Source organism: Micropterus dolomieu, linkage group LG17 (assembly GCF_021292245.1).
Source record: "Micropterus dolomieu isolate WLL.071019.BEF.003 ecotype Adirondacks linkage group LG17, ASM2129224v1, whole genome shotgun sequence".
Lineage (NCBI taxonomy): Eukaryota > Metazoa > Chordata > Actinopteri > Centrarchiformes > Centrarchidae > Micropterus > Micropterus dolomieu.
In genome coordinates, this window is record NC_060166.1 from 32,374,170 (window position 1) to 32,387,692 (window position 13,523).

General features: G+C 38.2%; 1 protein-coding gene across 1 annotated transcript in view; it reads left to right on the forward strand.

Annotated features, from left to right (window-relative positions):
* The first annotated feature begins 7,584 nt into the window (after positions 1-7,584).
* Positions 7,585-13,523, forward strand: part of LOC123985361 (glycine-rich protein 5-like) — a 6,570-nt gene continuing 631 nt past the window's right edge. The window contains exon 1 of the mRNA XM_046072840.1: positions 7,585-7,616. Coding sequence (XP_045928796.1) covers positions 7,585-7,616 — 32 coding nt within the window. The remainder of the gene's footprint in view (positions 7,617-13,523) is intronic.

The window sequence follows — 13,523 nt, forward strand, 5'->3', positions numbered from 1 at the left end:
TTACGTCTTTTTCCATTAATGACCTTCTATGCTTTAAATTTCCCTTTTAAAGTAAGTATACTGTATGTCTTCAGTTACTCATCCAGAGCATGATGTTAAAACTCTGATGCTTGGAAACAACAAAAAAAGGTATATTCAGACTTCTGTTGAAGATCAGCCTAAAGTGAAAAAGACTACAGTCATAAAAAATGTATTGATAAACAAAAACTATAGGTCAAGCTCCAGCCAATTGGCAAACACGCATCTGGATGGATCAGATTTTAATGAAATCCGTGAATAAAAACAGATTTTAAAATTCTAAAATGCTGAAGTTTTCTAAAAGTTTGTAATTACAGACAGTAATTTTAAGGCCAAGTACACAGAGACATTTAAAGCCCCAATGTGTAGGATTTGAAACAGCCCGACTTTGATGCCTTGGGTGGTAAAATCAATAAAGACAATGCAATCTGAAATCAATGTAGAATTTTTTTACAGCAGGCTGTTATTTGTGAGTATTGTTTATTGTGGAAACGACTTGGTGAGCTGCTCTCAAACAAATGTAAACCTGACTGTGCTGTCAGTGTAGCAGATATTTTACTTACAGCATGTATAGAAATACAGTATGTGATGTTCTGCAGCTCAGACTGCACTGTCATGTCTCCTGGAAATCAGAATCAGAATGAGCTTTATTGCCAAGTAGTGTTTTACACATATAAACAATTTGCTTTGGTGATAAGGTGCTACACGTAGACAAACATACACTTGACATAAATAAATGTAGAAATATATAAATATGGAATAAACAAATCCAAGTTATATACAACGGACAAGACAAAATATAAAAATATAGAACATCTATGATTAACAATTAACAACAAATATGTGCAATGTGCCAGGTTTGTGCATGATGAAATGAAGTAATATTTAGACGTGCAGAGACATTTGCATTATTTAAAAGTGGGCAGTGTCAGTGGGGGACCCGGGCCTTGTTAATGAGGCTAGCTAGCTAGACGGGAAGAAGCTGTTTTTGTGGCGAGGGGTTTTGGTCCTGATTGACCACAGCCTCTTGCCAGAGGGGAGAGTCAAACAGTTTGTGTCCAGGGTGGGAGGGGTCAGCTACAATCTTTCCTGCTCAAGGCTTACAGGTCCTGAAGTGATGGAAGATTGCAGCCAGTCACCTTCTCTGCGAGCGAATGATACGTACCAGATGGTGATGGAGGAGGTGAGGATGGACTCAGTGATGGCGGTGCAGAAGTGCACCATCATTGACTGTAGAGGAAGTACATCCTCTGCTGGGCCTTCTTCGTGATGGAGGTGATGTTCAGCTCCCACTTGAAAGGACTTGGAAGGAGTCAACAGTGGCGACTGGGGAGTCACGCAGGATGATGGGGGAGGGTGGGGTTGGGCTCTTTCTGAAGTCCACGACCATCTCCACTGTCTTCAGAGCGCTGAGCTTCAGACTGTTCTGGCTGCACCAGGTAACCAGATGGTCAATCTCCCACCTGTAGGCGGACTCATCACCACCAGAGATGAGCCCAGTGAGGTTGGTGTCATCCGCAAACTTCAGGAGCTTGACGAACAGATGACTGGATGTGCAGCTGTTGGTCTACAGGGAGAAGAGGAGAGGGGAAAGAACGCAACCTTGAGGGGAACCGGTGCTGATAGTCCTGGAATCAGAGACATGTTTTCCCATCTTCACATGCTGCTTCCTGTCCGTCAGGAAGTCTGTGATCCACCTGCAGGTGGAGTCAGGCACGTTCAGCTGAGAGAGCTTGTCCTGCAGCCGGGTCAGGATGATGGTATTGAAAGCAGAGCTGAAATCCACAAACAGGATCCTGGCGTAGGTTACTAGGGAGTCCAGGTGATGGAGGATGTAGTGAAGGGCCATGTTTACTGCATCATCTACAGACCTGTTGGCTCTGTAGGCGAACTGCAGGGGGTCCAGGAGTGGGTCTGTGATGGATTTAGGGTGGGACAACACGAGGTGCTCAAAAGACTTCAGTGTTGAAAATGTATGTGAACACCAGAGACAGTTGATCAGAACAGTGCAGTGATGTAGAGACAGAGTCTGGCACAGCTGCTTTTCAGGGTTTCTGCCTCCTGAATAGTCTGTTGACATCCCTCTGAGAGATGGAGAGAGGGGGGAGGGGGTGGAGCTGGCCAACTCTGAGGAGGGGGAGGAGGAGATCATGGACTGGGGCTGAAGCTGAGCAGAGGAATCACGTTGATGGAGTGGGGGGCTTTGGGTTTATAGTTTGTGATCTGTCTGAACCCCCTCCAGACAGAAGTGGCGTCGTTTGCAGAGAACTGGTGTTATAGTCTCTCAGTTCAGTCATTTAACTTCTCGCACCTCCTTGCTAAACCTGTACTTAACGCCCGGCCCTCTCCCAATTCATAGGCCTCCTCCTTTTCCAACCTTATCTGACTGAGTTTGGCTGTAAACCAGTGTTTGTCATTGTTATAACTGACCATGGTGCGTGTTGGTATGTAGCTGTCCTCACAGAAACTGATGTTGGACGTGTCAGTATGTATTTCACCTGATGTATTTCTGATGGAAGGAACCCACATGATAACACTAAATACCCCCCATGCAGCCTATCTATCTATCTATCTATCTATCTATCTATCTATCTACAATATTCATTTTTAATTTCTGTCCAGTGAAAAAGCCTTGTGAAGCCTGAGTGAATCTTTGTACGTCCAGTGTACACTTAATGGAATGACCTCATAGTCTCTGAAAGTATAGTTTTGTTTATTTTTTCTGGAAAAAAAAAAACATTGATTGTGCACAATGCACTTTTTAAAGAAATAGTTTGACATTTGCTAATTTGTTTTCTTGCCAAGAGTTAGATGAGATCATTGCTAGCTTGTTTACCAGCTAACTACAGCTAGTAGCAGCTGGTAAACTTAGCATAAGACCTGAAACCGGGGAAAACAGCTGCCTTGCAATGTCAGAAAATAACAGAATTTGCTAGCACTTATACTAGCGTGTGTTGATTAGTGAGTTTTAAATGTCTTGATAGGCAGATTTTGTTAGGAGAGCCTGGCTAGCTGTTTCCAGTCTTTGTGCTAAGCTAGATTCTCGATCAGCAAGACATTTTCCCTGTTGTCAAACTATAACTTTGAATTACTCATTTAGATACCACAGAAAATGCAATTTAGATGACCAAACTTGATACATGGTTTTCTGAGAGTAACTTAGCTAATGCATTTCTTAAAGGTAGGGCTAGATTTTTATATATATATAACTATATTTTTCTTCAAAGTGACACTTCATCCCTTACCTATACTGAGACTTTTATCTGCTACAGTTTGCTCAAGATTCAGGTCTGAATCCCAAATGAGAGAAACCTAAAAGTTGGGAAAACTACTCCTCAGCAAGCAAAGAAATTAATACCCTGACAAAGTAGAACGTTGTCTTCAGCTGCTTGAATGGTCCATGATACTGACCTGAAGCAAATAAGCTTTTCAGACGCTTCTGTCAATGCCTCCAGCATGTGTGTCAGAAGAGGTTTACTTGCATGTCTTCTGCTGTGAAAACAATTCACCTTCACACAAGATCACTGCTCACCCTCTTGTCTTCTTGAGATCCACTGTTTCTTGTCTCACCATTCATCCCTCACAAAGTCAATTTAAATTAGAGCCTCTTCTATTGTTTAAATCTTGTAATCACTCAAAGTACATGTTGTTAATATCCATGTTAATTTAAATGAAGATAGAATTTCAGTTGAGAGAAAGATAAGATTAGATGAACTTTAGTCTGTTTATGCCCTGCTTACTAAAAAAGCCCTTGTTTTACTCCCCATGTTTTACCTATTAAATATATAGTATATTTGTGCTGAGACAGCTTAATTGTGTAATGTAAACGTTTCAGTTTTATATTTTGTTTATAACATGCAACACTTTGTAGGCAGATTTAAGTCTGTTTGTGGTTTTGTTGCCCCACCAAAAAATTTCAGAGTTGGGATCATCGTTTTCGTAGATGTAGAGATGCTTGAGGAATATTCGTAAGTTCCATTTTCACTCTCATCCTTTATTTCTATTATTTTGCATGTCTGCTAATCATTACTGTCTTTTCATAATCGTGATTTAATCATAATCCTTTTCTTTTTAAAACATTCAGAGAACTCAAGGAGTTTAAAATAAATGTAAGGTTCTATGATTTTTTGGTTTTGTACAGAAGCCCTAAGCTGCCATCCATTCAAATATATTTTTTATTCCGTTTTCCGATGATAACTGGATAATTATCTTGTGATCAAGAGATAACGACTGTTGTTTTCCCGTTATAACAGGATAATTTTCTAGTGATCTTGAGATAACGACTTTTGTTTTCCCGTTACGGGATAATTTTCTCATGATCTCAAGGTAACAAAACAGTAGTTTAACACAGTTGTTGGCAGGAACATTTCTTAATGGTAATTTCAGTATGGTTTTCAGTGTCACTGACTTTCAGTGTCATTTGTTAGCTCAGTTGGCAGCATGCAGGACTCTTAGTGTTGCACACTTGGACACAAAAGGGACTTCCAGGCGTGCGCAAGTTTAAAATAAAATTACTTAATTTTATTTTCTCTGTAAATACAGAATCATAAGCACATCAGCAGAATGTTGTCTCTACATACAGCAGGCTTTTTACATCTTCTGACTGACAGCCCAAAGTGCCTGTGTGAGCCTTACTCATTATACCCATAAATTGACCTACTAAAATATTACAGTTGTTATTGCACAAGAACATATACATCAGATTACTAAATCTAAATCAAAACAATTAAAATAATACATTAGAATGGGGGATGCCCACTGTTTAGTGTTCATCAATATGCCTAACAGAGTCCATTAACAAGACCAATATTACTATGGGTCCCACATTAGTCTCAGGGTTGTGCGTTTGATCCTCATGTAAGACCAACTTTAAAAAAATAAAAATCTTTTTCATAATCCTTAACTTCAACAAAGTTCTTATGAAGACACTATTTCATATGCTCACAATAAAGCATTTCATATGCTCACAATAAAGCACGTGGACTGTGTGCATCCCGGTGATTGGTCCGCATCCATCAACCTATGGACTTTTCATTCACCCATCATTCACAGGCAGAGGAAATTCCTGTGCTCATTCAGGGGAATCCATTTAACGTTACACATTTCCTGACGGCTATTTCCAAACCTTTGAAATAGCTGTTGGGAGATGTGTGATTGGATTCCCCTGAATCTCTTCATAACAACTTTGTTGAAGAGGATAATAAAAAACACACAAAATAAGGAGAAAAAACGGGGTGAAAGCAAGAGTCAAACAATCCTTGGGTTACAAGTCCTGTGCTCTACCAGCTGAGCTAATCAGTGACTAATAACTTATTTTAAATTATCCTAAAGAAACACACCTGCGGAACCCTCTATTCAGCTATGGTTATCCCGAGGTCCTGAGAAAATTATCCTGTTATCACAGGAAAACAACATTCGTTATCTCGAGATCACAAGAAAATTATCCCGTTATCACAGGAAAACGGAGTTAAAAAAAAAAATTCAATGGATGGCCGCTTAGAATTTTGATTTATTATTATTTTTTTATTATTTTATTATTATTAACCTGTCCTTTTTTCTCTTCTTATTTATTTGCAAGAAAAAAACTGAGCTGAAAAAAGTATTTGATGAACCAGGCTAGTCACTTTCTTTCAGTCATTTTAATTTTGGGGGGGTGGGTGGGAGATGTAATTCTGGTTAATTTAGTCCCATAATTCTTTGGTAGATGCTGCAATTATCTAGAGATAAACAATAATATGCCTTTTCAGATGAGCCAGTGTGTGTTCTTCTTAGACTGTAATTTTTCCAAAACAGCCAAAAACTGAAATCAAAACATAAAATTGTTTAGAGCTGGAGGCACTATATTCCTGCAGAACAAGCTCAGTGACCTTACACTGTCACAACTGTAATTTTGTTTCTGTCCTGCATTTGTGGTGATTACATGGCCTGCAATGGTTGTGCTAAAATGTCACTTCTGCTGGAATTAGACAAGAGCATTCTGGATAGGGGTGTCAATACAAATTTAATAGCAAAATTCAATTGTGGTGTTTAAAACTTGACTCTCCACCCACCCAAACACATGTTGGTGCATAATTTCAGTAAAGGTATTAAAGTCAGTAAAGCAGATAATTCATTAAGGCTAACCAGTACATGGCATCCACAAGTATGATTGCCCTTTCTGTCAGTGGATTAAATCTATCTAGCTATTTGAGTGTGTTGTGCACTGACAAAACACAATTATTGTATTCCTCATCCAGTGCCAGTAATTTGATTAATTTAATTAATTTTGCACAACTTGCACCGAATGATGCTAAATAAATACATAAACTGCACTTTTCTACAGACTCCCAAGTTACAGCTGCATAATCAGATTCCAAGTTTACACAGTGACATCGGCTTGATGAGTGACATCCCGAGGACACAGCATACACAGCTACATTAAAGATCTTAAAGCCATTATAAACGTTCAAGTAACACTAGAATCACTGTGTTTTGAATTCTAATAGTTAAACAGTCAGACAATGGATGCTTAAAACAACATGATGCTTAAAACAGCAGAATAATGTATTCAGTTGTTTTGGTTCAATTTGATAGGGACAGGAAAGAAAACAAGCACATTTTACATTTTATTGGTGTTGCACAATGGATGTGGATCTGGATAGCTGTAAAATGTCTTCTTTGGCTCTGGAGTGAGTTTTCTATGGTCTGAGAAAACTACCCCAAAGATTTTATCCAGATTTTAAAGTTTGCTGTGAGTCCACCAACTAAATGCTAAATGACTGAGTGCCCCTTCAAATAGACAGTTTTACTCCAAGTACTGAAAGTTGGAATCACATAAGTGTGACCAAACTGAATACAAATAGGGCATGTTTAATGCCACATCTGGTCCTGTAATGAAAAATATGTTATATAAATCACAAATTTCAGTTAATACAGATGTTATGACAATGACAGGCAGAACAATATTATTTTAAGCACTCAATGCAGCATAAAAAAGAACAGGAATGCCACAGATATTAGTTGATCTAACTCTTTTGGCTTGCTCAATGTGGAGGAATATATGCATTAAAATGTATTAAAACTATGGTTAAATTTGGGTTTCTATAATGTTATACTGTTAATCAGTAGGAGAATCCTGGTGTGACATTGCCAAATTCTGTTCATAATGTCTGTTTAGTCATCTGCTGTGCACTATAATGTGCTGATGTGATGACACTCCATTTCAGGTTCAGTCAACCTTCCTCAGACAAAGGAAACCCTGTGACCCTGCAGTATTGTCTTCTTTCTTTCTTCTTTTGTCTTCTCCTTGCAGGACTCTGGGAGGCACCCAGAAGAGCTGTTGAACCCTGCTGAATACATGAGCTACCAGCGCGTCTGCAACATGGAACACTTCCCTGAGTCTCAGTCCGCTCCAACCTATCCTCCTGTCACTTTCCTGCCCCAGCACCCCTACACACAGCACCCACCCACCGAGCCCATGTACTCCAACACGAGCTTCCCTGCCGCTGGCCCTCGAGCTCCATTCACGTTCCCTAAGGAGCAATCCGTGTAACATGCCACATAATTTTTAGATCTGCAAGAGGCAACATGATAGTGCCACAAAGCTCTGCTGAACGGATGTGAATCCATTCCCACCTTGCTTCTGTTTATTCTATAAGCTTAAACCCGTGTGGACTTCCCCCTGACATGACAAAAATGTCTGTAATTTGAATCCCTTGTGTATTGTGCACTGCTTGCTCCACTGAGGCTGTCTATAGGACCTAGCTCACATTGTGATGTTAGCGTAGCCGACACCAACTACCCTCTTCCACCACTTTACCCATCACCCCTCACGTGCCCACACATCCTCTTTGTTTTTGATTGCTTCCTCACCTTTGATTATTTTGGGGTTTTTGCCAACCGTCTAAACTGTGTACAGAATATGCCATTGTATCACTCAAGATGTTATTTTTTTCTTCTTTTTTTACATTTCCCACAGTGGTAGTGACCTTTTATAGCAACGTGCTTCTTTTGTTTGTTTTTTGTTTGTCTGTCAATCATATGCTTGCTTCTTTGAAAGTCATGTGCTATAATGTATGTGTGACCGAGTGTGTTCTGGTGAAAAAAAAAATTTGATTTGTAAAACTAATTATCAATCTATAATGACATGGACGACCCCTTTTAATGGCAGTTAATGACAGGGTTGTTATGTGAAGATGTGAATTGGCAGTCTCTCAAGTGAATCCTTCATTACTTTTCATAATGGCTTTGCTGTTATGGAGTTTGACTGGAAATTTCGGACTATTAGAAGCGAATGTTATCCTCATTAGCTACAAAGAAAAACAAAGGGCTTGAGATCCGACAGTATCTACTTTCTTCTATTTCTCCGTGTATTATTATCCATCCATCCAGGTTATTATTATTATTATTATTATTATTATTATTATTATTATTATTATATATCAGTAGTTGCCAAAGACATAGTTTTCATTCCATTTTTGTCCATTTGCATTCATGCCAGTGTTTACATTAAAACTACCTTGTTTGACAGGAAGTAAACATTCGATTCGATTGGCAATGCGCCACACTTTCCCAGTTTACATTATCACTTGCCATATGCTGTATTTTATCTGTATGTAAAATCTTTAGTTGCTCATGGAGGTTGGTTAGAGGTTCATTGCACTGTGGGCCCTTTGTGTTTGTGCAGAGTTATCAACCAACAGGAGTTGTTCTTTATGCAGGTGCAATAGGTGAAGACAATCACACACCTGGGTTGTCCTGGGAAAAAACTGTCACATTTTTTTTTTTTTAGGTTACTCTACTTAAAGGGAAAGACTTTTTCAAGGACAGCCCACATGTTTAACATATTTAAATATGTTTTTGAATATGATTTGTACTAATATAGCCTAAAGAGTTTCAAATCAGTCTAAGAAACATTAAAGAGAAAAGCTTGCTACTGTATTTTTTTAAGAGAATGCTTAGTTATATATGATAGCGCTTCACTTATTTTCAGAGTCCATTGTACACTGTGACTGTTAATTTCAGACCATACATAAGCTAATGTGCTTGACAAGCCAATTTCAGGATACTGCCGCCTACACACAAGCCCTCTAGACACCGCAAATTTGCATAAACTGAAAGTTCACATTTTTTGCCATGTCAGATGTATGTTTGGGAAAAAAAATAAAGATAAGAAAATACTTGTGTTTGTGCTCAATGTGAAAAAAAATCCTTGAGGTGTTGAAGGTAATTTAATGTTGACTCCTAATGGTGGTGGTTAATGAGATAGAGTAAAACTTGTGAGACTTTCTCCTGTGCTCACCTTGTTGTCTTGCAATGGCTCGATGTGTGTGCTAGCATTTAGTTTAAGCAGTGGTCTCTGGTTTGAACCGCTGAAGGAGTTTGATATTGCTGTACCTGCTGTATGAAAAAAACAGAAACACTACTTTGTCTTTTTGTGACACATTTACTATTCATGGGAACCTTCCTTTTGATAATTATTATTATTATTATTATTATTATTATTATTATTATTATTATGTGTAAGTGCTACTACTTGCTGCAAAGTATTCTTGTGGCATATACATATATTCATTTTCACTGTCGAATCCTTATGTTTTCAGACACATTTAATTATTATGAATGTCCTGAAGATAATTGCCATGTCATCCTTGACCTTGTTGTTTTGTAAGACTGTAACATTTAGTTTTTATTTTTTTAAACATATACATACATATAGTACTACATCACATTTCATTTTACATGTATTGTACATTTGTGGAAGGATAATACCTGAATATATATTAGGGTTATGAGCTATTTTTGTTGCCCAGGCTGAAATGATGTGAAACAATTTAACCTGTTTTTTTATTTGGAGTTATGTTTGTTGTAAATATTAACGATGTATCTAATGTGTGAAAAAAAAACAAAGTCATGCAGTTTAACATTAAACTTCACAAACTACTCATGTTAGAGTTGTTGTTATTCTATTGTCACTATTGTCAACACATGTATGCATGTCTTATTCTTTGTTTAGTGCTGCATTAATTGATTTATTTTTTGACCACTTGGGGGGCAGCACTACAGCTGCATATTCAAACATCTCAGTAGATGGAGAGCAACGTTAACTGTCTTAACCGGACAAATTTAATGTTTAATTGTGCAATATTCCTTCTCCTTTTAAATTTGTTTTAAACTGCTTAGAAAAATAAATGCCCACTTCACCAACTAACAGAGCTGCATGTCAAATACTTCATGCCCAGAAATACTTTCTACCATTAACATCCATTACAAAAGAACATTTCCTGAGCAAGAGACATATTAAAAATATACTGAATTATATTAATTTGAACTATTTGATCCTTAAAGCAAAACTCCTTTTAGATTTAGACATTTTCAAACAAGCTGAATTTTAAATAGTAGAAAGAGCTTTTCTAAAACTCTCTGCTCCTTCTTGCCTTTGGTACCCATAAAGCATGGGTATTAGTGTTTGATTCCCTGCACTCAGGCACCAGAATAATATATACTGTATATTGTGAAAAGGTCAATGTAATATTTGAATGTGTGTGACGCTCAGGAAATTGTTCTTGATAGCTTCACAGCCATTTCTGTAGTGTGTAATGCAAAACGTATTTTTGGGTCTGGGGTTCACATTAACCTCCAGTTGGAAGCAGTTACAGTGGCCATGTTACTAAAATCCCAGACCAGCGTTGTTTCTAAGCTGTGGGGGGATTGGGTAGACTCTTCTGCAAAGTCTGCAAAGTAATTAATTAAACAGGCTACTGTTTGACTTGTTAAGTAACATTACGTAGGTGATTTACGTTACGCAAATTCAGGCCTGTGACTTACCTTATTTGTGTCACGTGACTTACGTAACGCAGTTATTTTAACCCAAACCACAATCTTTTCCTAAACTTAACCAAGTAGTTGTGTTTAACATCATGTGACTTATGACATGTTGTGTCTCAGCAATCCTTCAGGCCCACCTGAATGTTGTTCATTGTCATTTACCATTTACCAAGCTGTACCAAAAATGAGATTTCCACAGTAAAACATTAGTTGTACGAAGGTAATGTGGTTTTAGAAAATATAATCTTCACAGAGGACGAAGGGAAAATAAATTCAGACAATCAACTTTTGGGGAATACTTTAAGTAACTGATATGGTAGAGTGTAGTGTATAGCCACGAGTGTTGAGACAGTGTATTCATTCAGCAGGAATTCCAATGGTCAGAAGTGCTCTGTCAATAACATCCACACAGCATTAGACAAAGCTGGTCAAAATTAAACACCTGTATCTGAACACTTTTACAAAAGCAGTTTCAGTTCACTTTAGGTCCCACAACCACATTTCCCCAACATGTTGAATTATCTTAAAATTTACTCTGAGCTCAGTATATTAACAGAAAAATTAGATCACTGCAAGTTAGGTAGTATTTCTATGTGTTGTTCACCACTGGGTACAGTGTGGAGCAAAGTGTGCCAGACTGAACCAAAACAACACAATGCCTGCTTCATTCCCCTTCTCTCTAGGTGAATAAATACAGACACATCAGATGGTGTGCAGCATTATGTTGCTGTGGTTGAAGTTATTACAAATGTGGAATAACTGGACAGGATCCATGATTGTAACAATGTAAACAAGAGTCATAGAGACACACAATTCCAAATGAGCTAAACTCTGTCTGTTTGCCAATTGTTTTGTATTCAATTCAGGTTTGTTACCATTTTTACAAATAGTAGTACTATAAAAGCTGAGGAAATAAAAGCACAAAAGATTAAACAGAAACAGACAAACAGAGCTTCCAATTAGTCACTCACATCTTTGTGTTCTACTTCCCATCAGAATAAAACACGATATCTTGTGAAATATCTGCACCGAATGTTCGTGTCTGGAATTTTATTTGATTTTACATGCTAGAATTGAGGGGGAAAAAATCTCTGGAAAGGATGTTGTACACTTTAGAAATACTCTAAATTTGTAGTTGTTTACTTTGCTGAACAAAGACCACAGCTCATAGCAGGTACAGTTATGCTATGTGACAGAACAAGAAATGTGCTGGTGAAAAAATGAAAGCTACATAAAATTCTCTGAGAACAAAAAATTACATAACATGATCATCACCTCTTTCCTGTATTCTATTAAAAGCATACATCTGTCTGTGTGGGCATTTAAAACATCAGAATCCTGCAGAATATCATACGTGAAACAAAAAAAGCTCATTTCCTCATTACTGAAGGACAGGTTAACTTGAGGGCTTTCTCCTGAGATGCAAGAATCGCTTGAGAACTCATCCAGAAAAGCCCACTTGATTGGATTGGGTGAAGTCTCCTGGAACAAATCCTCTGTGTCACTTTTATGTAACACATTGCTCTGCTCCTCTTTTGCTCTTCCCTAATTTGCTTTGTCTTTCTAATATCTATGTAACAGACATCTCAGTAACGCAGACGTCAGTAATACCAATTTCAGTATGACAATAGAACAGAGCAGGTTAAGCAGTTAGATTAGCTTATGTATGCTACAGCATTAAAACCCTAGAGGCTTTGCTTTTCTTTGGCTTGAGGTGTAAACAATACAGGTGGCTTTCTTAAAATATCATTGAAAACAATAATTAAACACAATAACTCTAACACAAGTCCAATATTATGCAATCTGATACAACAACTTCACAAACAATACAATAATACAAAATAACTTTAGAGCTGAGTCAACACCTCCATGATACAATACAAGCATCACAGAGACAGTGCATAAAGTATATGCACACTCAAGTAATACAATTACAGTATGACTTGATATGCAGGCTTGTCAACAAGTCATCCAACCTAAATGACAATACAAGTTATTTGCATAACCTTCCATAATGACACAATGAGCATTTTAAGCTGCAGCATCTCTGCCGTAAGGTTTTTCTGTACCTTCCAGAATATACACTGCTCAAAAAAATAAAGGGAACACTAAAATAACACATCCTAGATCTGAATGAATGAAATAATCTCATTAAATACTCCTTTCTTTACATAGTTGAATGTGCTGACAACAAAATCACACAAAAATTATCAATGGAAATCAAATTTATCAACCCATAGAGGTCTGGATTTGGAGTTATACTCAAAATCAAAGTGGAAAACCACACTACAGGCCGATCCAACTTTGATGTAATGTCCTTAAAACAAGTCAAAATGAGGCTCAGTAGTGTGTGTGGCCTCCACGTGCCTGTATGACCTCCCTACAATGCCTGGGCATGCTCCTGATGAGGTGGCGGATGGTCTCCTGAGGGATCTCCTCCCAGACCTGGACTAAAGCATCCGCCAACTCCTGGACAGTCTGTGGTGCAACGTGGCGTTGATGGATGGAGCGAGACATGATGTCCCAGATGTGCTCAATTGGATTCAGGTCTGGGGAACGGGCGGGCCAGTCCATAGCATCAATGCCTTCCTCTTGCAGGAACTGCTGACACACTCCAGCCACATGAGGTCTAGCATTGTCTTGCATTAGGAGGAACCCAGGGCCAACCGCACCAGCATATGGTCTCACAAGGTGTCTGA